Genomic DNA, 23,855 nt, shown 5'->3' on the forward strand with positions numbered 1-23,855 from the left:
TAGTTTGGCAAAAATCGGTTAGTTCGGTTCAAATTCTATAGATTCACTTTTTTCTTTAAAAAATTAACTTAAAATTATGTTTTTATATCAATAAAGTCGTTTAGGCAGTGAAAGTAATTGTGAATGCAAATTAGATGAGAATTGTTTTTAATCTTGCTAAAAAGTAACTGAAAAGAAAAACGATTTTATTTTGTGTTTTGGTATTTCCAACGGCAGTCACGTGACGTCAGCAGCCATATTGATACCTCAACTCTACTATAGGGGTTTCCTTTTCTCTCCCTTTTTTATATATCTGCTGGGGGTAATTTTATTAAGGCAGTACTTGTAGTATTGTAGCACACATACATTGCAGACTTGTGTCAGAGTCTTAACTATTCTCCACCGTGTCATAAAAACAGATATTGAAGTTTTCGAGAAATGTCTTTGCGTGAAGCTGTTCAAGTGTGAAAAAGATTTGCATAGAATCAATCTCAAGCGATTGCTACCATGAACCCGAAAATAGTCTACATCATTTGAAAGCAACAGTCATTATAGGTAGTGTGTTTCGTTTAGATGCCTGCTTGAAACGAAGGCTGAATAATTTAGCAAGTAAATGTTATAAATAAAAAAATACTGGAATCACTAATCCACCAGGGTTAAGATCAGAGTGCAGTGCAGTATCAGTTCTGATGCTTGCTTCACTCAAGTTAATTTGTTCTTGTAGAGGAAACTCTTCTATACTAGAGCAATTTTTATTTTTGTCTACTTCTAGAGTGAATGCCCCTTTGGGGCGGGGGGGTACCCCAGTCCCCACCATTCAAAACGATATTGCCACATTTTGCTTTCGTGGGGAAGCAAATAAATACAAATAAATATCACTGCGGCAGTGCGGCAATTATTGGATGGGTTTCTATCAGAATTGTTTTCTTTTCGAGCTTTGAGCGATTTGCGGAATTCTAAAGGTAACAGTCGCCCGGCCTGACTTATGCCGTCCTCTTTGTTTTCGTTTTAACTTAAGTGCTCAGCAGCAGAGCACTAGAGCAGCAGCAGCAGCACTACTTGCGTTTCAAACTTAAATGTTCTAAAATAAGTTAAAACACCAAAAACTTATCCGGAGTAACTTATCTTGCTTTCAGTAACAATGTATTTGTTTCGAACCACTTTTTCCGTTTGCCGTAAAAATATGGCCTACAAATGTTAAACTTATCTGTGTATAAATAAACTATGAAAAAGATGGATAAAACTTTAATATGATCGCTATTGAAACAATATTATCAAATTAGTTCTAGTTTTAAGACAATTGAGTCCAGACATTAATTTAATTATCGCGATATTGTTTGGGTATTACATTATTTACTGAAACAAGTTGTTAGAAAACAATTCGATTAAGATAATGTTGTTTCAATGGCAGCCATCTTAAAGTTGAAAAGTTCAAGATTACTGGAAAAAGTTTGTTTTCTTAAAGTAAAAAGTGTCAGTCATGTACGCATATGTAGTAAGTACCGTTTTCACAAATCTCTAATCGGCAAAAAGAAATTTTGTTATGATCAGTAGTAAAATTAAAAATAACTTTGAAATCCTTCCTGATCCTTAATAATACATACTATATATATATATGTCTCGAAATAAAGACGAAACGTTGATGAACACCTAACTTGGTTTGTTCCTTTTTATTTCTCTATTTCCTCGGAATACTAGTTCCATTATTATCATTATATATATATATATATATATATATATATATATATATATATATATATATATATATATATATTAAAAAGTTTTCTAATAAAGCGTTAAAACTAAGTTTATTCGAACTAAATATTTGTTAACGTTTAAAAATACACAAGTAGGACAAGTTGCAAATATTTTAGTTATTCGGTTGGTGCTTCATTTAAATGCGATTGTTGGAGGTGGGGGGGTGTAAAAAGAAAAGATTTCCGCTTCACTATAAAAACCAACACAAATAAAAAATGAAATCGACAATGGCCCTAAGTTCAATGTCACAGGTAGACACTGCAAACATTTTAAAAACGAAAGGAGATATAAATATCTAAAACGATTTTATAAATATATGATTTGAGTAAAGTTAGTCTAAGTTAACGATTTATAAAGGTAAAAACGGATGTTGGTTTAAAAGCGGAAAAGGGGAAAAATACCAGTGTGGGTGGTGGGCATGACACAAAAAAAAAATGGAAGTGGACGTCAGGCAGGTAAAACTAGAGGTTTATGTCAAGTATTTGAATTTTTAAAGCCATTATGGTTTTTTTATTGATTGTTGTTTTTTTACTTAGTTAAAATTTAAATTAAGATCAAATAAATTATAAATGTAAAAGCTAAATCTGGAAGATAGGCTACGAAATGATCACTGAATGGTTGTGTAAAGATGCCGATGAATGCAACACTTGCTTTAGAATCGAAAGAAAAAAAAATTAAAATAATCGAATTTTATATAATCCCACATTCAAAATTGAGTAAATTAAATAAGTTAACAATACAAAATCGATATCCGATCATTTTAAGCCATGTGATTTGTTTGGGTGTGCGTGTGTTGATATATTATAGTAATGTTTAAACCGTACCCGTGGTAACTCCCGGATTTGGTTTGCATCCAAAAGTAATTCCTCCAAGCTCCTGGAATATCGAAGGACATCATCAGGTACAGTTGTGAGGTTCCAATGTCGTCGGTCCAGGTACTCCACTTGCCTGTTACACGCCGGGAACAAGGGTATACACTTGAACATATTTCTGTCTCCTCTGATGGTGCTGGTCTCTGCCGCCGGCGCACCTTCTCCTTCTTCACCTTCTGCTCGACTCCTCCTCCTCACAGACGGAGATTCCTCCTGCCGCCACTGTACAGCCGCCACGGTGGTCGACCGCTCAGTTGGTAGACACACCAACAAACACTCCTACAGATTACGTAGGAAACGAAGGGAGAGAAAACAAAAATATATACGAATTCCGACCGAACAGTTTTTTTTTTTTTTTTTTTTTTTTTTTTTTTTGATAACAATATCAAGTGAAACTGTTAGTTTATTTCCAATATCAAAAAGATTTTTAACAGACCTTTTCTAGGATTGAACACAAACACATGTCTCCAAAATATTTTTTAGTGTTCTTAAATTTGAAAAGATTAATTTTATCGTCTTATTTGAAATTAAAATAGTTCAGTGCTGGGTTATGTTTACTTATTTAATTTTTACAATAAAAATAATTTAAAAATAGAAAACCATTAAAATATTTTCAAGCTTAAACTTTTATTTTATTATTTTAACCGGTTCATTTTTTAAATTGCAATCATTTTTCTTTTTAGTGTCGTAACTCTCAGTTAAGTTATGTCGGCTTTTATTTTGGTAGTTGATGTGAATATTGGAAGTAATATATCGATCGAGTGTGTTGTATTTTTAATTAACAACAGTTGTTCATTTGTACACACATTTTTTCCGAAGGGTTGTTGCTGCCACGAAGTTCGACTTCCGGTTTGGAATTTCCCCTTCTTTCGTTTCTTTTTATTTAAGCTTTGTTTTCTTTTCCGACTAACTCGTGCGTGTATGTCTGCCGCTGCTAGACAAGAATAGACAGGGGACAGACCTGATGATATTATACAACGCGTGTCCATCCATACTTGCTGCTGGCCTCCAACGTTTGAATTAGTATTGGAACCATTTCTGTTTGTAGGATTCGGAGAAAAAAACATCCATCCGAGAAGACATTACAGCTGTAGGAAACAGAGGAGGAGGAAGACACGACGATCAACAATTTATAACTATTATTATGAACTTTTTAAATGATTAATATTGCAGTCGCGGCATGCCCCGTTGCTCCTCTTTCCCGACTCTTGTTTTTTTGTCGTAATATAATTATTGATTGTGATTTCGGTTGTTTTAGTGGTCGTTGTTAATGGGCATTTCTGTTTGGAATTGTTTTGTTTTTTTATCCTCCTCGTCTTCCGAACAACATTGAAACCTAACCTTGTTGGCCTCCCCGAAAAAAATAAGGTTAAGTTTTGTTGTTGTTTTTTATTGTTGTTGTTTTTTTCTCGATCTTCCAATTTTTTAGATTGTCCGTCTCATTTTTCCCCCCACAAAAAGAAGGTAGTATAGTTTTTTTTTTTTTTTTTTTTGTTATTTTTCTTAGATTAGTTTCCTTTTCTTGTTAGTATCGGGAAGGGCACGGCGACAATCGTACGTACATAAAGTACGCCGATGTTTGGTGGTGTGCTTGTACAAGAACTCGGAACAGGAGGAGGAGGAGGAGGAGGAAACGTTCCCAGCGAAGTAGGAGGTGTACTAAATAAAATGAAAGAGAGGAAGTAGATGTTACTAGTGAGTAAGTAGGAGGTAACCGTGGGAGGAACAACAGCAGTAGAGAATGACAACAGTTGCGAGTAACGTGCTTTTAATAGTAGTTCTACTGAGAACTTTTCTTTTTTAAATCTTTACTCCTACATACGCATTTAAAATAGTAGTGCTCGTAGTTATAAGAATCAGTAGTGAACTGTTTAAGGATTAAGTAAGTAAGACGACATAGTTTTAGGATTAAAGTGTCCTTTTTATTTATTTTTCGATAATAGATCTTGCGCTCGGACCGGTCCCCATTTTTATTTCTTTGTCCTTGGCCTCCCGAAGTTGTATTTATCTTTTTTAAAAAAAAAACAAAAAAAAAAAATCATCAACTCCCAAATGTCTTCATTACTTCTTTTTGCTCCTACTTACACCCCACTCCCACTTAGAGATTGGTCAGCTTATTTTCGAATCTAAACAAAACAGCAAACAGGTTGGAATGATTTTATTTAACTGGTTTTATTCATTTTCTATATTTTTTAGGTACAGGCAAAAATGGTGGAAGATAGGGGCGGGGCATCGTTTTGAAAGTCGATTCATCATAATTTTTTTGTAGGTTTCCGGCTACTTTTTTTATTGTATTTGAAAGATTAAAAGCTAAAGTTAATTTGCAAAAGGAAAAAGAATATTTGTACACGTGAAAAAAGTTATAAAAAATGTGTTTACGGCGAACTAACTAATTCAGCTAAATTTTGAGGTTAAATAAATTCATTGTAAAAATCTTTTGAAAGATAAATATTAGTTTTTTGGTTTTATTTCAAAGATAATTAGTAAAGTAAAGTTCTAAGGTATTGATTAAATTAAAAAAAAAAAAAATTTAAGCTTAATTAGCTCCCAAAAGCGAGAGATTCTTGCTTCGTTCAACCGAAAGAAAAAGTCTTTGTCACATGGATTATACAGCAGCCCAAAATTTCAAACAGTCGAAAGGCTGTCTGAAAATGACGTCAAAATGAGGTAGTTAAAAGGAAGGGGTTCTGTTTTTCTTTTTTTCTCTTCCAGATGTGCATCTGTACATTCCTATCGTGAATGTTTGTCTAATTTTTACCATTTTTTAATTTAATTATTTTTCTATGTTTCTGCTTTCAAATAAAAAAAATTATTTTTCAAGATTATATAAAAATTATGTTATGCTGAAAGTTTCACATTCGTGCAAGTAAGGAAAAATATTAAAATCGTACATATTATGTGAAACCAGTAATTCAAAAAAAAGTAGAAATATTTTTTGCAATTATAATTTTTTGTGTGAAAATATTAAATAAACAATGCTTAATTCAATAATATCTGTAGTTCAACAAATTAATTTTTCTTCGAGTTATATCGAATTCATTGATACTGACCTGAGGGGCTTATTTCGTAATGTTCCTACAAAATTATTTTTTTTTAAATTGTTACAATAAAATAAATCCATGCAATTTTTTTTTTTTTTACTGAAAACAAAACTTAAGTGGAAATGCATTATTTTGTTTAAACAAAATAATGCATTTCCACTAAGATTTAAGTAAAAATAATGTGTTCATCATATTCCATGATCATTTTTTGATAAATACTGAAACTTTCATTAAAATTGGTTAATTTCCAAATTTTTGGTGAATTTTTTAAGTAAAGGGAGGGTCAAAATGTTTATTCAGTTTGAGTATTGGCATTCATTTTGCCACTGCCTAATATTTTTCTTCCTTTTTTTTATGGTGCTTTTGTTGTCCCAGTTCCCATCTTTACTACAATTGTAAATATCTCTTGTGAATAAAATTGTCTATACAACATTTAAGTGAGGAAGTCAATAGAATAAATGTGATATTTCGGTTATTACTGAAGTGAAACTGATGAAAGAACAAATAAAATAATGTGTAAATGAATTCCTCAAAATTCATCTAGTTAAGAGTATGGTAGACAGGTGAGCACACCACTTTGATGGCCTTGTGTCTAATTTGTAAGTAAAATTTATTTTTTTTATTTAGGAATGAATAATCCAAAGTGTAGTATTTGCTTGGTCTCAGGAATCCAGCTCACCCTTCTAGGCATTCCATTCTCCTTTTTGAAGAGGAATGTGTTCATTGCCTGTCATGTGATCGTAAGGGTTGATAATAAGTGTGCAGAAGTCAATGGGGCAATATCATAGAAATCATTAGTTGTCGAAATTTGGTAAATTGGATTATTTAAGGAAACGGCTCATCAAGAACTTGTTCACGAACTTGAAGATGACCATATTGTACTCAGTTGGAAAGCAGGAAAAAAAGAGTTCTGCAGGTGTACAGTTTTAAGAAAGAAGTTTTGTTCATGGAATCTACATTTAGATTTAGGTACAGATAAAGAGTGTGAATTTCATATGCCCATGAAACTTCCTCCCTTGAAGGAAGCCAATAAAACCCGCATAGGGTTCGTGCTGTTTCTATTTTTGTTTTCGATCCAAAATACTCTTTCAAAGAAGTTGGATGTTCTCAACATTAAAGGAAACACAACATTCCATCTATGCCCTTTCGATGAGAAATTAATGGAACCCTAAAACAGTGTAAGAGTGAAGTAATGATCATAAGTAAAAAATGTTTTGGCATGGTTGATCAACTCCTCGACCAAAATGTTGGCTAAAAAGATTAACAAAACAAAGGTTGGGCTACGAGCCTTCTAAAACCCAAACCACAATCCAAGCTATGTAGACAACAAGCTCTCAGATGTAGATTGTCACATAGTGACTGGAGATTATGTTCTCTTCTGAACATGAAAATTTCTGGAGTAGAGGTACTTCCATGCTTATGAAATACACTGTGTCTATGGAAGTGAAAACAGGTTGGTCGTAGCCAAGGTTGGCATTAAAAGTTGTGAATTTCAAGTCATCATGATTCATGTACCCAACTCAGTTTAGATGGAGTTTCCTTATTTGGTGGTTAGAAATGTCCCTTGTGCTCTCAATGCATATAGTTTTAATGGGTGATTCACATGACTAAAGGATCAGGTAGATGTGAGTGCAGTTTGTCTAACTTGATTAACACGCATGATCTGGTCAACATTTTTTTTTATCAGTCTTGGTAGGAGATATGGACATGGACCAATATCACACCTTCCTTGGACAGAATGTTAATTAGAAATGGTGTAGATTTTGTATCGTTCAACTGGTTAGGTCAATTAAACCATGAATTGGTTATACTCAGTTGCGGAGAAGTATTTGATTTGCCCAGTGTATTTCTATGCAAGTTTTAACATGAAAACCAACCCAAAACCTAATCATGATCGTATCTAAATGCAAAAGTAAGTAGGTCCCAGTCATATGAGCACTACAGTACTCTACCAGGAATTAGTGGATAGTTCTGCTTTATATTAACTTAGAGAACACCTGATGAATCAAGGAAGGAGAGCCACTCTCGGAATATCTCACCAACTCTGAGTACTTTTTAAACTGGTGTTTACGACTCCACTTTGTCATGCTAAGATACCTCAACCAAGGAAGACCTGCCCCCTGTGTAGTCAGGTTAAGAGATCCAACGCAAACCATTTCTTGAGTGAATACACCTACCTTCCTGAATCAGACCGCTGATACATGACCAAGATTCACCAGATCCTTCACATCCCTCTACATGTCAATCACCTAAGGTCTTGTCCCAAGACCTTAAGTGATTGACATGTAGAGGAAGAAAATATAACAAGCTCACAGTGAGTGGAAACTGAACAATCCCCCGACATTAATATGTTCTCAAATCACCTTCTAGTGTGGATCATTGTGGACAGTGGCGACATAAGGAAAACAATTTAACATTCAACAACCAAGCACCTGGACACTAAAATCATAACTTCCCAGTCTGCCAGGTAAGCATTTGGATCTTTTCCACTCAATGTGATTGGATTGGATAGACTCAATGTGTGACTTTGAAGGGCTGGTTATTGAAGATCTCAATACTGAGATACTTAGATGGTGTCTCATTCATGTGTAGGGATGATCTGTTAGTGATCTGAGATATAGATTGGTGACATCCAGTTTGGGTATGGCTCAACTACATCACCTCCCAATACAAAACAGGTCAGACGTATAGATGTTTTGTGTGCTCCTCTCTATCAAACAACAGTTTGGCCTAGTGAGTACTTATCTGATGATAAGGACAACAAATTTGCCATTGAATCTCGTTGGGATTCAGATCACATAATATAAGTCAAATCTTGGCCATTACCTATAGTCACAATGAGTGTAGGAGGTAGAGTGCGACTTGTTGATACTACCAGTAGGCCACAACAAATATGAAGATCACAGCACAACTGTCAAACTATATCTACATTCACTCAACATCTTCTGGCATGGCGAGTATCTATTCAATCTCAGACAAACATCAAGAAAACATTGTTTCCTGTGTGGCTATTGACCAAACGACATGTTATCTTCTTCAGAAAAGTTTAAATTTCAATAGCTCAATTTTGGGTTCTATGATGTGTTTGGAGAGGATCTACCAGTGTATAGCGGCTCATTTGATCACTTCAAAGTCACCATTGACATGAGTACTACACAACCACCTCAGCATTGAGGCATGCTTCTCCTATATGATGAAAAAAAACTCAACAACTTAAGTTTGATAAGTTAGAACACATTGGTGTATTTCCTCATCCTGACGACTCATAGCTAATTCAATCAGAACATCTCCCCACAGTCTTCACTGATAGCAACCCTGTGTTTAAGCATGCAAAAAACTCTGTTGATACCAGTTCTCAACCAGTTCTAGATTGACACTATTACCTTTTCGTCTTATATATATATATATACTGGCATTTCAGCCCGGTGTGGCCCGGGTGTTTGGAGGTGTATGTTGAGCAAAAAAAAAAAAATGGTTGACCCCTATTATGACCCCTTAACAATTATTGTTTTGAGCTCAAATCAAGTTATTAAGTTAGATCTATGTCCAAGGAACCTATATCTAAAATTTCAAGTGTTTAGACCCAAAATTGGCAGAGTTTGGTAGAGTTCTCAAAGGTCAAATCGTTGAACTTTGACCCCTTCACAGCCAAATTTCTGGCCAAAAACAGATTACAAAGATTTTACCAAATCTCAGTACCCTGTATATCAAATTTCGAGTCTGTAGATTGAAAATTGAGAAAGTTATTGTGTTGGAAAATGTACACACACACACACACACACACACACACAGACATGTTCACTTTTATATATATATATATATATATACATATATATATATATATATATATATATATATATATATATATATATATATATATATAAACCTTTGTAAAGCTTTCTCTATATATATATGATTATTAAAATGGATAAAATCTGACAATATGAAATTTAAAATGGAGGTAGAGAGACCATCCCTCTTTTTATTTTTTTTTATTCAATTTTCACCCCAAACGAAGCACAGTGCCACTTTGAAGTAGGGGGCTACTATCGGGGACATAAGTTGAAGGGATATTATGAAGGGAGATGAGTAACAAGATGTCAGTTCACATTACACTTGAACTTCTGCATGCCAGTACAGTTTGGAAAGAAGAATCTCGAAAGGGAGTTCCAAAGTCTAGCAGTTCTGGGGAAGACACTATTGGAGTAGAAAGCTTTCTTACACCTAGGGATCTCTACTGTGAAGGGGTGGGATTTAGCTGTTTGTCGGGGTATTCACGTCAAGGAGGTACAAGTACTTGTAGTTTGTCAGAGCATTCATCATTAAAATACTTGTAGAACAAGTAGAGGGATACAACATTTTGGCGATGAGACAGAGGCTGAAGCCTAGATGACAGTTCAGGACCTATCAGGTTGGCGACTCTCTTTTGAAGCCTATCAAGGAGTGAGAAACAAGTAGCAGATGCACCAGCTCAAATGTGACAACAATACTCCATACATGGGCGAATGGTGGCCTTATAGAGGTACAGGATACTTTCAGGCATAAGTAGTTTTCTAACATGGTAGAGAGAGCCCACCTTCTTCACAGCAGCCTTGGCAATGCTCTCAATGTATCTATTCCAGTTCATGTTTCCTGTAAACATTAGGCCGAGGAGTTTAAAGGAAGTACTTTCGGGTAATGTGTTCTTGGCCATTGCTATTGGTGGTAATGAAGGTTTCTTGTAGCTATTGAAAGAAACAAGCTTAGTCTTGGCAGCATTGAATGTGACCATCCATTTTTGTCCCCATTCCACTACAGATTGTAAGTCATCCTCTAGTGTTTCTGCCATTTTCTTAGATATGTGTTGATTTGTTTTCCCCTCGTACCTGTTATAGAGTGGTGTCATCAGCAAATATACCCATCTCTGAAACAATTTTATCAGGGAGGTCATTTATGAATATCAGGAATAATAAAGGTCCAAGAATAGACCGCTGGGGGCACTCCTGCATTTATATCATATTGTTTAGATGTATGACCGTAGAGGACAACCTAGATTTTCTCTTACTTAAGAAGGATTTAATTATGTAATGTATTCTTCCAGTGATACAGTATGATTTGATTTTCCTTAGAAGACCATCGTGCCATACCCTGTCAAAAGCCTTAGATATATCAAGGGCTACCGCTCTACCCTCCCCTATTTTGTCTAGTGAACAGTATATACGTTCAGAGATTACAGTTAGGATATCTGCTGTGGAACAGGCTTGCCTAAATCCATATTGATTATCAGTCAGGAGTTTAGCAGCTGTAAGGTGATGGACTAGAGTTTGATTAAGGACTCAAATATTTTGGCAAAAAGTGGGAGAAGGCTGATGGGGCGGTAATTTAATGGGTCAGAATACTTGAAAACTGGTACCACAGAAGCGGTTTTTCAGCAGTCAGGAAAGCAAGATTTGTTAAGGCATCTTGAGAAAGCCTGCATAAAATGGGCTAAATTTTGAGCCTCTAGGTTTCTCCGCCTCCATATTAAATTTCATATATATATATATATATCATCATCATTATGCACTCCGTCAGTCTTGACAGTGGCTAGGCGGGGCTTCAGTGCTTTATCCTTTGATGTTGGCATAGTCCTCTTTCTGTGTGAAACATCCGGTCACAGGCACTGCATATATGGGTGCCAGGGTTGTGTTGTCTATAGTGTCTCAGCTCTAAGGCTTCTCCAATCTTTCTCTTTATTTCTTTCTTTCCTTTATGGAGACTGTTCCGCTAACCACTCCTTTCTTTGGCTTGTCCCTCCCAACTCTCAACATTGATGTTCATTGCCTTCAGGTGCCGCTTTGTTACATCTTTGTAGCGAAGCTTCTGACCTCCTACCTTGCGGGTTCCATTTTCCAGTTCCCTGTAGAAGATCATCTTTGGAATTCGGTTTTCTTCCATTCTAGTAATGTGCCCGGTCCATCATCGTTGCATAGTAGCAAGGGTAGCTTCCACACTATTTAGGTTTGCTCTCCTGAGAACTTCCGTGTTTGGTATAAAATCACTCCATTTGATCTTCATGATCCTTCTCAGATGTCTCTGGCTTCCAATCTCCTTATGTGTTCTCTATACAGAGTGTAGGTCTCTGCTGAGTACAGCAGGGCTGGCAGGACGATGGTTTTGTAGACTCTGCACTTCGTCTCTAGCCGGATACCAGCCCTTGTCCAGAGCCTCTTTTCTAGCTTGCCAAAGGAGGCACATTTCTTTGTCAGCATGGTTATCAGTGTTTAGAGTGCTTCCAAGGTATTTGAAGTTTTCAACAACTTTTAGCACCTTGCCGTTGATTGTTATTATAGGCTCTTGCAGGTCATTGTTATCTGGTGAGGGCTGATACATCACTTCAGTCTTCTCTATTTTGATTTGTAGGCCGATCTTTCTGGCTGTTTGAGAGAAAGTATCAACTATCCTTTGCATCTGAGTCTAATTGTGAGCTATCAGAACAGTGTCGTCTGTGAACAGTTGTTCTGTTATCAGCTTCTTCCTTGTCTTAGTCTTGGTCTTGCAAGATTGAACAGTTTCCCATCAGAGCGTGTGTGGATGAAGACACCTCCTTCAATGCTTTGGTGAAGCAGCGTTAGGATGGCTGTCAGAAATAGGGTGAACAGTGTTGGGGCCAGTACGCACCCTTGTTTGAACAGTATCAGGAGCTCTACATAGTCTTTGTAGACTTCTGTAAAACATTTGATACAGTTGATCGAAAAATGCTGTGGAAGGTCCTTAAAGTGTTTGGATGCTCCGATCACTTTGTGGAAATTATCAAACAATTTCACGATAGAACAAAAGGGAGAGTTGTAGTAGAGAATCTAGAAAGTGAACTCTTGGAAGTATATATATATAAGTGGCCTGGCAAGGCCACAGGGAAGACAATCAAGCAAAGAAAAACCCTAAGCAAAATTCATCCCAAAGTAGCAAAACTGAAGCTAGCCTGCTAGGACACTAGGTAGGCAAATTTGGGAATATTTTATAGGTTTGAAAATATAGGTTCATTTTTACCAATTGTCATAAAATTTTAATCATAGAATAGTATTATAATCTTCAATCGGAATCGGTAATTGTATCAGAGTAAGGATTTTAGTACAGAATCAGTAATTTTATTGGAATTGGGAAAAATATTGGACTCGTCCCATCATTAAAATATACATATATATACTAATTGTCATTTCACCCCAAACAAGGTACAGAGACATTTAGCTGTGAGAAGCTACTATTTGGGACCAGATTTGCAGGGATACTATTTAGGGACTTGGGCAGCAAAATGTCTGTTCGCATTATACTTGAATTTCTGCATATCAGTACAGTCAGGGAAGCAGGTGTCCGAGAGGGAATTCCAAGATGTAGCAGTCTGAAGGAAAAAGCTATTCGAATAGAAGACTTTACAACATCTAGAGATCTCTACAGTATAGGGGTATGATTTTGCTGCTTGTCGGGTTTGTCGAGAGTATTGTTGACAAGGGGGTAATAGTGCTTGGAGTTTGTCAGAGCACTTGCTATTGAAATAGTCGTAAAAAAGGCACACGGATGCCAATCTTCCTCACAGCAGCCCTGGCAATTGCCTCAATGTATTTGTTCCAATTCATGTTGTCTATGAATGTTAACCCTAGGAGTTTGAGGGAAGTACTTTCAGGCAGTGTATCATTAGCCGTCGCAATCAGTGGTTGAGAAGGTTTCTTGTAATTACTAAAGGAAATAAGCTTAGTCTTGGCAGCATTATACGTTACCAACCAATTATGGCCCTATTCCACTACAGTCTAGAGATCTTCCTGTAGAATTTTAGCAATTTCCTTAGATATGTGTTCATTAGTTTTACTATCACGTCTGTTATAGAGTGTGATATCATCAGCAAATCTACCCATCTCAGAGAAAATTTTATCAGGGATGTCGTTTATGAATATCAGAAAGAATAAAGGTTTAAGGATTGACCCTTGTAGCGCACCCACATTTAAATTATGTTGCTTTGATGTACGACCATCAATGACAATGTGGATTTTTCTATTCTTATTCTTTTATCTATCTTATTCTTATCTAAGAAGGATTTGATTATGCTAAGTATACGTCCAGTGATTTGATTATGCTAAGTATACGTCCAGTGATTTGATTATGCTAAGTATACGTCCAGTGATTTGATTATGCTAAGTATACGTCCAGTGATTTGATTATGCTAAGTATACGTCCAGTGATTTGATTATGCTAAGTATACGTCCAGTGATTTGATTATGCTAAGTATACGTCCAGTGATTTGATTATGCTAAGTATACGTCCAGTGATTTGATTATGCTAAGTATACGTCCAGTGATTTGATTATGCTAAGTATACGTCCAGTGATTTGATTATGCTAAGTATACGTCCAGTGATTTGATTATGCTAAGTATACGTCCAGTGATTTGATTATGCTAAGTATACGTCCAGTGATTTGATTATGCTAAGTATACGTCCAGTGATTTGATTATGCTAAGTATACGTCCAGTGATTTGATTATGCTAAGTATACGTCCAGTGATTTGATTATGCTAAGTATACGTCCAGTGATTTGATTATGCTAAGTATACGTCCAGTGATTTGATTATGCTAAGTATACGTCCAGTGATTTGATTATGCTAAGTATACGTCCAGTGATTTGATTATGCTAAGTATACGTCCAGTGATTTGATTATGCTAAGTATACGTCCAGTGATTTGATTATGCTAAGTATACGTCCAGTGATTTGATTATGCTAAGTATACGTCCAGTGATTTGATTTTCATGAGGAGACCATCGTGCTAAACCCTGTCAAATGCCTTAGATATGTCAATGGCTACTGACCTAGCTTCACCTACTTTTTTTTTTTTTACATAGGAGTCACCATTTATCAAGGCCAGGAGACGACTCGAGTATCAGGGTTAATGCTTGATATATATGTTTGGAGATTACATATCTGCAGTAGAATGAGCTCATCTAAATCCATACTGTTGGTCAGATAAAAGTTTGTGAGGTGGCGGACTAGTGCTTGATTGATTAAGGACTTAAAGATTTTGGCGAAGAGAAAGAGGAGGCTAATGAGGTGATAATTGAGTGGGTCAGTTTTTTGCCAGAATTCTTGTAAACTGGTACAATAGAAGTAATTTTCAAGCAATCAGAAAAGAAAGATTTGTTAAGGCATTTATTGTAGAGCTTGGAGAGAACTGAAGCAACTTCAGCAGAGCATTTTTTTAGAAGGGATAAGATCGGGCCCACATGCTTTCAAAGTGTCTAGATTTATTATGGCATCATGAACAAGGGAAAGGGTGACATTCAGATCACTTAGTGTAGCTACTGTCCGCAAAGGGAAATTTGGGAAGGAGTGGCCCACTTGGTGACAAAACGTTAGGAAAGTAGATTTTCCTTTTCAGCTGCTGTGCAACAAATCTCAAGGTTGCTGGATAGTGGGGGAATTGTCGATTGTCCATTATTTACTACACTGTTATAAATATATATAATTATAAATTGTCGATTGTCCATTATTTACTACACTGTTATAAATATATATAATTATAAATTGTCGATTGTCCATTATTTACTACACTGTTATAAATATATATAATTATAAATTGTCGATTGTCCATTATTTACTACACTGTTATAAATATATATAATTATAAATTGTCGATTGTCCATTATTTACTACACTGTTATAAATATATATAATTATAAATTGTCGATTGTCCATTATTTACTACACTGTTATAAATATATATAATTATAAATTGTCGATTGTCCATTATTTACTACACTGTTATAAATTTTCCAGAAATCATGGGTTCTAATTTCTGCAACTCTGCGTTTTCTGATAACTTTGGAATGCCTTCTCTAGGTTGCGACTATTTCTCTTTTACGATTATTTCTGGCTTGTCCAAACTTTTGTCTATTTGTATTGGACTTATGTCGGATAAGTTTGCAAAATGCATGCTACCTTTGAGCGATAGCAGTTGCACAATCAAAGATGAACCATTATTGAGAGTCTGGTTTGATAAAGAACTTCCATGTGGAAATGTGTGCTTGAATTGCCATTCAGTAGCCTCAGTTGTACACTGTTCCGCAGGAAGAGAAAAGATACTACTCTATGGTGATCCCTGATGGCTTCCCAGTTAGCCTTCTTATAGTACCTTGTCATTTTGAGCAATAGCTCTTCAGCTTCGGGTTGAGATTTTTACTGTTATCACAATATGATCAGCCTTTCCGAGTGTGCTATGGGTATTTGTTACACAATCATTAGAAACTGTGTGGTCAGAAACAGATTTAGAAGTGAGGTTTGTTGGTCCTGTCGACCTGCGAGACGAGTCGGAATAGCATATGCTACCAGCTGCGGCGTTTGTGTAAATAGAAAAACCAAGCCAATTACTGAGGTGGACATTAAAGTCACCAAATATATGTATTTACGTGCTCGTATCTTGGGAGAGTGCTACTGCATCTATGCTGTCAAAAAGGAGAGGTGGTTTTGTTCTCTCTCTCTCTCTCTCTCTCTCTCTCTCTCTCTCTCTCTCTCTCTCTCTGAGAAAAAGAATAAGTAAACAAAACAAAACCGTATTCTTATGGGAATTCCCATATTATTCAGGAGAGGTGCAGAGAAAAGATCTTTTGTGAAATCAAACCTCGTTGCTTTACTTCTCCTCACGTATACCATTGAACCCAAAGCGTATTTTAGTAGTAAATGTTGTCACGTTAATCGTTGTCGTAAGCGTTTACTTTTTTGCCAATTGGAAGTAAAACAACCGACACGGCTGTCACTACACTAGGTTGTAATATTATTTATTTAGAAATTAAATATTTTGTGAACAAATTCAATATTTATTGCGTCAATGTTTATAAATCATATTTTCTAAGATTGTCTTAGTTTGAAATTAGATAGTTATAGTAAATAAATTAGATAGTTATAGTAAATAATGGAAGTAGTAGTAGCATTAGTAATGCTAAGCATTACCCGTCGTCGTATGTAACACCGCGTCATGCAGTAGTTGAGCTCGCAATATGTACGACTATTACTACTACTACTGATAATAATAATAATAATAATAATAATAATAATAATAATAATAATAATAATTATTATTATTATTATTATTATTATTATTATTTTTTTTTTTAGTTGCGCTCAGTGGCAGTGCTGTTCTAATGCTTTAGCTTGGTTCTCTTTTAATGCTGTACAAACATTTAAGATGAACGACTTATCCTTAGTATGCCGAAGCAACATTCACGAAAAAATGGGTCGGTCTCTGCATAAGTACTCATAATTCTGTTTCGATTTATGTTTTTGTTTTTCGTGTCGTTTAAGAAAACCATGTATTTTTGTTTAACATTATCATCACTAAGAGTTAACACAAAAAGAAAACTAAGCAAAACCAAGCAACTAACAAAAACATTAGTTGATTCGTAAATAAGTTGCATTTTTTTGTCATGACCTGTGTCTATTTTCTAGTTTTACGTTTTAAAAAAAGGGTGCTAAATGGACTTACTGATCCGTGCTATTTTTTTAATCGTATTTCCACGTTTAATTAAAGTTTTATTATATGTTTTTTTTATTCAATTGTAAGGTTAAAGTACAGAATAGGTACAAAACACCCTCCCCTCCTCATGTTAAGAATGGCTTTTTAAATAATAACGTTATTATTTCAGCACGAATCAATAAGGGCATGACTCATGAGTACCAAAAAAAAAAAAAAAATATATATATATATATATATATATATATATATATGGTGTCAATTGAGGTGACTGGAAAAATAATAACCCATAAAATCGGCATTAACTATTCTAACTTAATTCAATCGATGTGAAAACCAGCAACAAGTGATTATGATACAACGAAAAAAAAAAAAAACATTTTCCATACAGGAAATTGATCGGCCTAATAAATAATTATTTGATCAATAAATTAAATCTTTTTTCTTGCATTTTTAATCTGATTAAATTAAACTAATATTAGCATTTCAGTTGTTTTTATTTTTTATTTATTTGTTTATTTTTGTTTTGTTTTAAAGGTGTACACTGTACCCCTATTGAATTCACAAAAAAGATTTAAATGCAGAATTAAAAGAGCAAGGCGTTATTTACGTCCACAGCAGAGAAACGTGTGCTTAGAAGTGTGTCGGTTTGGCGAACGGATTATTAGCATTCACTCGGTTTTCTATTTAAGGTACTTTGAGGTAAAAAGATAAACATTCATATTTATTTATTTATTTATTTAATTAATAGTTGTTGTCTCACGACGTTTCAGCCTATTCCTCTGGCCTTCGTCAGGTGGTTAACCGCGACGGGATAGGAATGAGGAGTCTCTCAACTGTATCCTCATTAATTGTCCGAAAATAAATAAATATACATATTACTCATCTCAAAGGATTCCAATATAGCGATATGATAAAAAAATAAATAAATAAATAACATTTCAGTCACACGAACATTTGCCGTATCCACCCACGCAAATTCTGTGGAAATACAAAGTAAAACTTTGTCTTTTCGTGCGGACGTAAGACAGAGTATACCACGTGACAGGGTATCCACTTTCCGTCCAATCAACGGTTGAAGAAAAATACATTTCTCAAATCTTTTTCTGACAGCTACGGCACGCTGGAGCCACCCAAAGCGTATAACTCAACTCTCTTTCTTTTTGGCCTCTTTTTCGGCTGTGCAGTGAACACAGGCGACACTTTATGGAAGACAGAAATGCATTGCTCTAATATAATAAAATCGTAGAATTTAATAAATTAATTAACATTGCCGCTAATTTAATAAAATCCTAAAAAATAACATTTTGTCATCTCAGACACATCACACTACTGGAACTAACCAATTTAACAAATGTTTAATTCCTTTTGTAAAAAAAAAAGAAAAAAATATGATTGCCTCTGTCGGAGGAGGATTTCCTTTTCCTCTTTTGGTACAGTTTTTACTAATTTTCTATCTAACTCTATTTAAGAAATAAAGTCATAATGATACATGATTCTGAAAATCTAACATTTATTTCCAAGAACTTATTTTCAAGAACTACGAACATCTCATAAATCATTTAATGACTTATTTTTCTCTCACGTGTCGACACAGCACACGCATATGAAATACAACAAAAAAATGATTTATCTTTATTGGTAAATAAAACCTTATTATAAACGTTAAAGTTTGTTTCACCATTATGCTGCTTCTGGCACTTTTATCTTTTTTTGTTTATGTTGAGGTGTGAGCGATTTGTATCCGTGTTCACGTTGTTGATGTGATGCTGGCATTGATTATCACACTGACAACACTTATACACACACTCCAACTATTATACCAATGATAAAATATAAGAACATTCATGTTTTTAAGAAATTTTTTTAATCATTAGAACTAATTTTGTTTTCATAGCCGCCACAAATTACTTTTTTATTAACGTTTCTTTGAAGTACTCATGTTGCTCCACGAGAGAAGAGGTATCAACAAAAACAATATCACGCGGCAGCACAGTGCCGAACAATTGGTTCACGTGACCGAACATGATCTTGAAAAAATCTGTCAATTCGAACCAAAATACCACCAACGATTTGACATGACATGATTCCAAACAACACTATTGATTCAAACCCGAACACCTCCGATGATTCAATATGACACGATCCTGAACACCTCCAACAATTCAACACGATCCCGAACAACACCGTTCATTTAAACCTTCACATCTCCGATGATTTGACATCACACAATCCCAGACAACACTGTTGATTCAACACGGTACAATTCAATCCCGAACAACAGCATCGATTCGAACCTGAACACCTCCGAGGATTCGACACAACACAATCCCGCACAACACCATCAATTCGAACCCAAAAACCTTCAAGGATTCAACACGACATGATTCCAAACAACACTGTCGATTTGAACCTTAACACCTCCAATGATTCGACATGACACAATCCCGAACATCACCATCGAGTTGAATACCTCCGACGATTGGACACGACATGATCCTGCACAACACTGTCAATTCGAACTCAAACACCTCTGACGATTCGACATGACATGATCCCGAAGAACACTGTCGATTTGAACTTGAACACCTCCAACGATTCAACAAAACACGATCCTAAACAACATTGCCAAATTGAACCCGAACACCTCTGAAGATTATACACAACATGATCCTAAACAACACCGTCGATTCAAACCTGAACACCTCCGACGATTCGAGATGACACGATCCCTTACAACACCATTAATTCGAACCTGAAATCTTCGACATTCTGACACAACACAATCCTGAACTACATCGTCGATTTGAACCCAAACACCTTCAACGATTCGACACAACATGGTCTCGAACAACGTTGTCGATTCGAACACAAACAACTCTGACAATTCCACATGACATTATCCCAAACAACACCATCAATTCAAACCCAAACAACATGATCCTGAACAACACCGTCGATTCAAACCCAAATACCTCCGACGATTCCACACGACATAATTTTGAACACCTCTGATGATATAACACAACACGATCCCAAACAACACCATTAATTTGAACCCGAACACATCCGATGATTCGACACAACATGGTCCAGAACAAAACCGTCAATTCGAACCTGAACACCTCTGATGATTTGATACAAAACGATCCCGAACAACAACATCGATTTGACACTGAACACCTCTGACGTTTCCACACTACACAATCTCTAACAACACCATCGATCTGAACCCTGAACACCTCCTATGATCTGACATGACACAATCTCAAATAATATCACTGATTCAAACCCGAACACATCCGATGATTCGACACAACACAATCCAGAACAACACTGTCAATTCGAACCCAAACACCTCTGATTATTCAACATACAATACCGAACACCTCCAATGATTTTACACGACACTATCCCAAACATAACTGCCGATTTGAACTTGAACACCTCCATCGATGATTCAACACAACACGATCCCAAACAACACTGTCAATTCAAACCCAAACACTTCCAATGATTTGACATGACATGATCCCAAATCTGAAAATCTCCGATGAATCAACATGATTCCAAACGCAATGCCTCAGCACAACACAATACCAGAGCAACCGTGGGAGTTATTTGCCAAATAACTGTTATCGGCCTTTTATTTGGACAAACTCGTTTTCACCGTAGGTAGGCCCAACTTAGTTATTGGCATGTGATTTTTGAGCGCATCCATGCATGCTCATCACTGTTCAAGAGATTACACAAATGATAATGTTAGGCAGATAACTTTTTCTTGGTACTTTGCTTTCTTAGTACAGGATCAGGAACTTCCTTAGGGGTGCTTTTATCTGCCACATCATTAAACTCTTTCTGCTCTGGACCCTTGGGTGCATCATCTTCTGAGGAGCTTTCTTCATGTGGTTGTCCGTACAGTAGTGGGGCTTTGTCATCTGATGAGGTAATTTTGTCATGAATTGAGCAATAATGTCGGCATGCTGGGTTCACATCCTTTATGTGGCGTGGTGTTCCATCAGCCAAGACTGAGTGTTGGCAATTAATTTTCATCACCATATCCGTCCTGAACTGTATCGTACATTTTCCCCGTGGATTCTTCACCCAAACAGCATCTCCCTCCTTGTGCAAACTAGCAACGACATTGTCGGGAACCACCACTTCATTGATACCTTTGACACAGATCTTATAGATCGTGTACATTTACAGGTGCAGTCATGGCTGTCTTGTTGCCTTTAGGTACTTTTTAACGCAAAGTACCTCCAACATTATGCACAATGTGCTTTATTGTGCGATGGAACCTCTTGATTATTCTGTTTCCCAAGTGTACATAGACGCACCAAAATTGAATGTGCACACCCCACATCCGTGTAAACTCAGCAAATATCTTTCCATAAAACGCCATGCCATTATCGGTGAGTAATTCAATTGGTAGCCCCTTTTCACAGAACACAATTTCCAACTTCTTAATGACACTAACAGAATCTTGTCAGTGCAACTGCTTCCAAATTGCAAAATGGCTAGGGCCACAGTCTATCAACATCAGGTACAACTGAGTGCCGAATTGGGTTGTATCCATAGCAACCCAGCTCCAATTTTACCTGGCTTCCAATGCACTGGAGCTGGATCTATGGATTGGCATTCTGTGCAATCCCTAAACACCAACTGCACTTCAGTTTCAATTATTAATGTGTTGACTAACTTTACAAAGTAGAACGTCCTCTTCACACCGGGATGTCCACTACCCAAAGGATTGCCTGTACCTGAGATACACTTTGTTCTGCAGCTATGACACAAACAGGTTCTCTGGGTTCTGTCTTTTTATGGAGTTTATTTAACCACTGCTCACTCAAGTTAATAAGCTCCATTATCATGAGACTTAACGAGCCCCACATCAATCTTCATTGCATATTCCAAGGCCAAATCTCACAGTGTAGAGATGTGACGCCTAATTAATATTTCAGAGGCTGCTTTGGGGTGTACTCTCATCTGTCCAGACAATGTGTCAGTTATCCACATGCAGAGTCTGTTCATAAATGAATGGTTTTGACTTTCCACTGCAATGCAAGGTTGAGAGCTCACAGCACAGCATCAAGTTCAGCTAAATTTATATGTTTGTCCTCATGCACCACTCGGAACCAGCTTTCCACAACCATGCCCATGGTAATGGAACTAGCTTCCACCCACACTGTAACATCTTCTCCACAGATACACTAGTCACCTTTCACTGGATCATCCTGGGCTGCTCTTAAACAAATGTCTTTGATCATCCATGTTAGAAGAGGGCCACGACTTCTTCATGTCATAGTGGTAGTGCTTTGTTTCACAAATGCCATTGCAACACGGAGCCAGTCATACACTGGGAAATTTCCAGTCAGTTTCCTATACACTAAAAATTCAATTTGATACATAAGTCTATCGAGGACTACAGGAAGGTCACTTACACACCACGAAAACAGTTTTCCTTGTTCCTCCTGGACGTGTAATCCCAACACATGAGCCCAGTCTCAGCTGGTGTGGAGTCTTGCTTGCCAGATCAAATTTCTCCAAATGTTCTTTGACACGGGTTGCAGTACACACACTCTCATTCACATAAATGTTGTCAATATAAGGAGACGTAGCCACGTTTATGATTTTATCCTGGTTGAGGACGGCATTAACAATGGTCCACATTATTAAAGGGCCAACATTGAGCCCAAATCCGAGGCGGGTAAGACAATATCACTGTCCTTTGATCTCCACTGTTTGGAATGGCCAAAGAGATTTGTCAACATGTACTTGCAAATAAGCTTGGCATAGATCTAGCACTGCAACTGTTGATCCTTGCTGTCACCATTCCCTCGATATTGGTCATACTCATTTAGCTCCCGATAATCCATAACAGGCTTAATTTTTTGTTTGTTCTCCTGCACAACAGCCATGAGGGGGTTTAAACCTTCTGGGGGAGGGGTGGGACCAAATTTGTTCTCAGGATATGGCAACCACCAGCCGTTATCTATCCACATCTGCAGTTCCTGATCATATTGCCCACAAATTTTTGCTGGGACTGGTTACCCTGCAAGTCTATTTTTCAATGTAATTGGAGCTGGATCATTAGCCCATTTCCACCATGCAATCCACCTGTTCTTTTCATACTCTGTGGAGAAAGCAGGCTTGGTAATGGTGATAGCAGCAAAATTGGTTTAGCTGAAATGTGGAAAAATTACCTCATCGGCACTAGACACAGCTACTCCTTCCAGCCACTTGATTGCATCCAGCTTAAGCAACAAATCGAATCCAAGTAAATATCCATCCACAACTAAGACTTTTATCTTAATGCTCAGCTTTTCACCAATGGTAATTTGCACCACTTCTTTAATGTAAATGGAAATTGTTGAACATGTTGCAACATGTTGTTGAAGGTTCCCTGTTCATTGAAAGTTACCTGCTTGGTGAAAGTTACTAATTTTTTGAAGACTATTCGTCCAGAGGTTCCTTCTCGAGGATGAGATGAATGCTTTCTGATATGAATGCCAAAATCAAATTTTTGTTGATTAATTGGAATCCCTTCATGGTCAGTTGTGTCTAAATATTAATTTACTTGTCCGTACGTCCAGTGTTACAAAAAAACCATCATCATCGCAAACATTAATGAGAAACAAATTACCTCTCCTTTATAACCACTTTTTATCAGATAAAAATTATTAAAACCATTTCCTCTCAAAACATTTTCAAAAATATGGCTGTCTGTTTATGGTT

General features: G+C 36.4%; 1 protein-coding gene across 23 annotated transcripts in view; it reads right to left on the minus strand.

Annotated features, from left to right (window-relative positions):
* LOC145279892 (protein scribble homolog) overlaps positions 1-3,507 on the minus strand; it is a 772,271-nt gene extending 768,764 nt beyond the window's left edge. For all 23 annotated transcript variants that reach the window (XM_080131386.1, XM_080131379.1, XM_080131375.1 and 20 more), the window contains exon 1: positions 2,562-3,507. In XM_080131386.1, coding sequence (XP_079987512.1) covers positions 2,562-2,723 — 162 coding nt within the window. In that variant the 5' untranslated portion in view covers positions 2,724-3,507. The remainder of the gene's footprint in view (positions 1-2,561) is intronic.
* Positions 3,508-23,855: the final 20,348 nt, after the last annotated feature.

This window comes from Euprymna scolopes, chromosome 7, assembly GCF_053919585.1.
Source record: "Euprymna scolopes isolate OS-2025 chromosome 7, ASM5391958v1, whole genome shotgun sequence".
In the NCBI taxonomy this organism is placed as follows: domain Eukaryota; kingdom Metazoa; phylum Mollusca; class Cephalopoda; order Sepiida; family Sepiolidae; genus Euprymna; species Euprymna scolopes.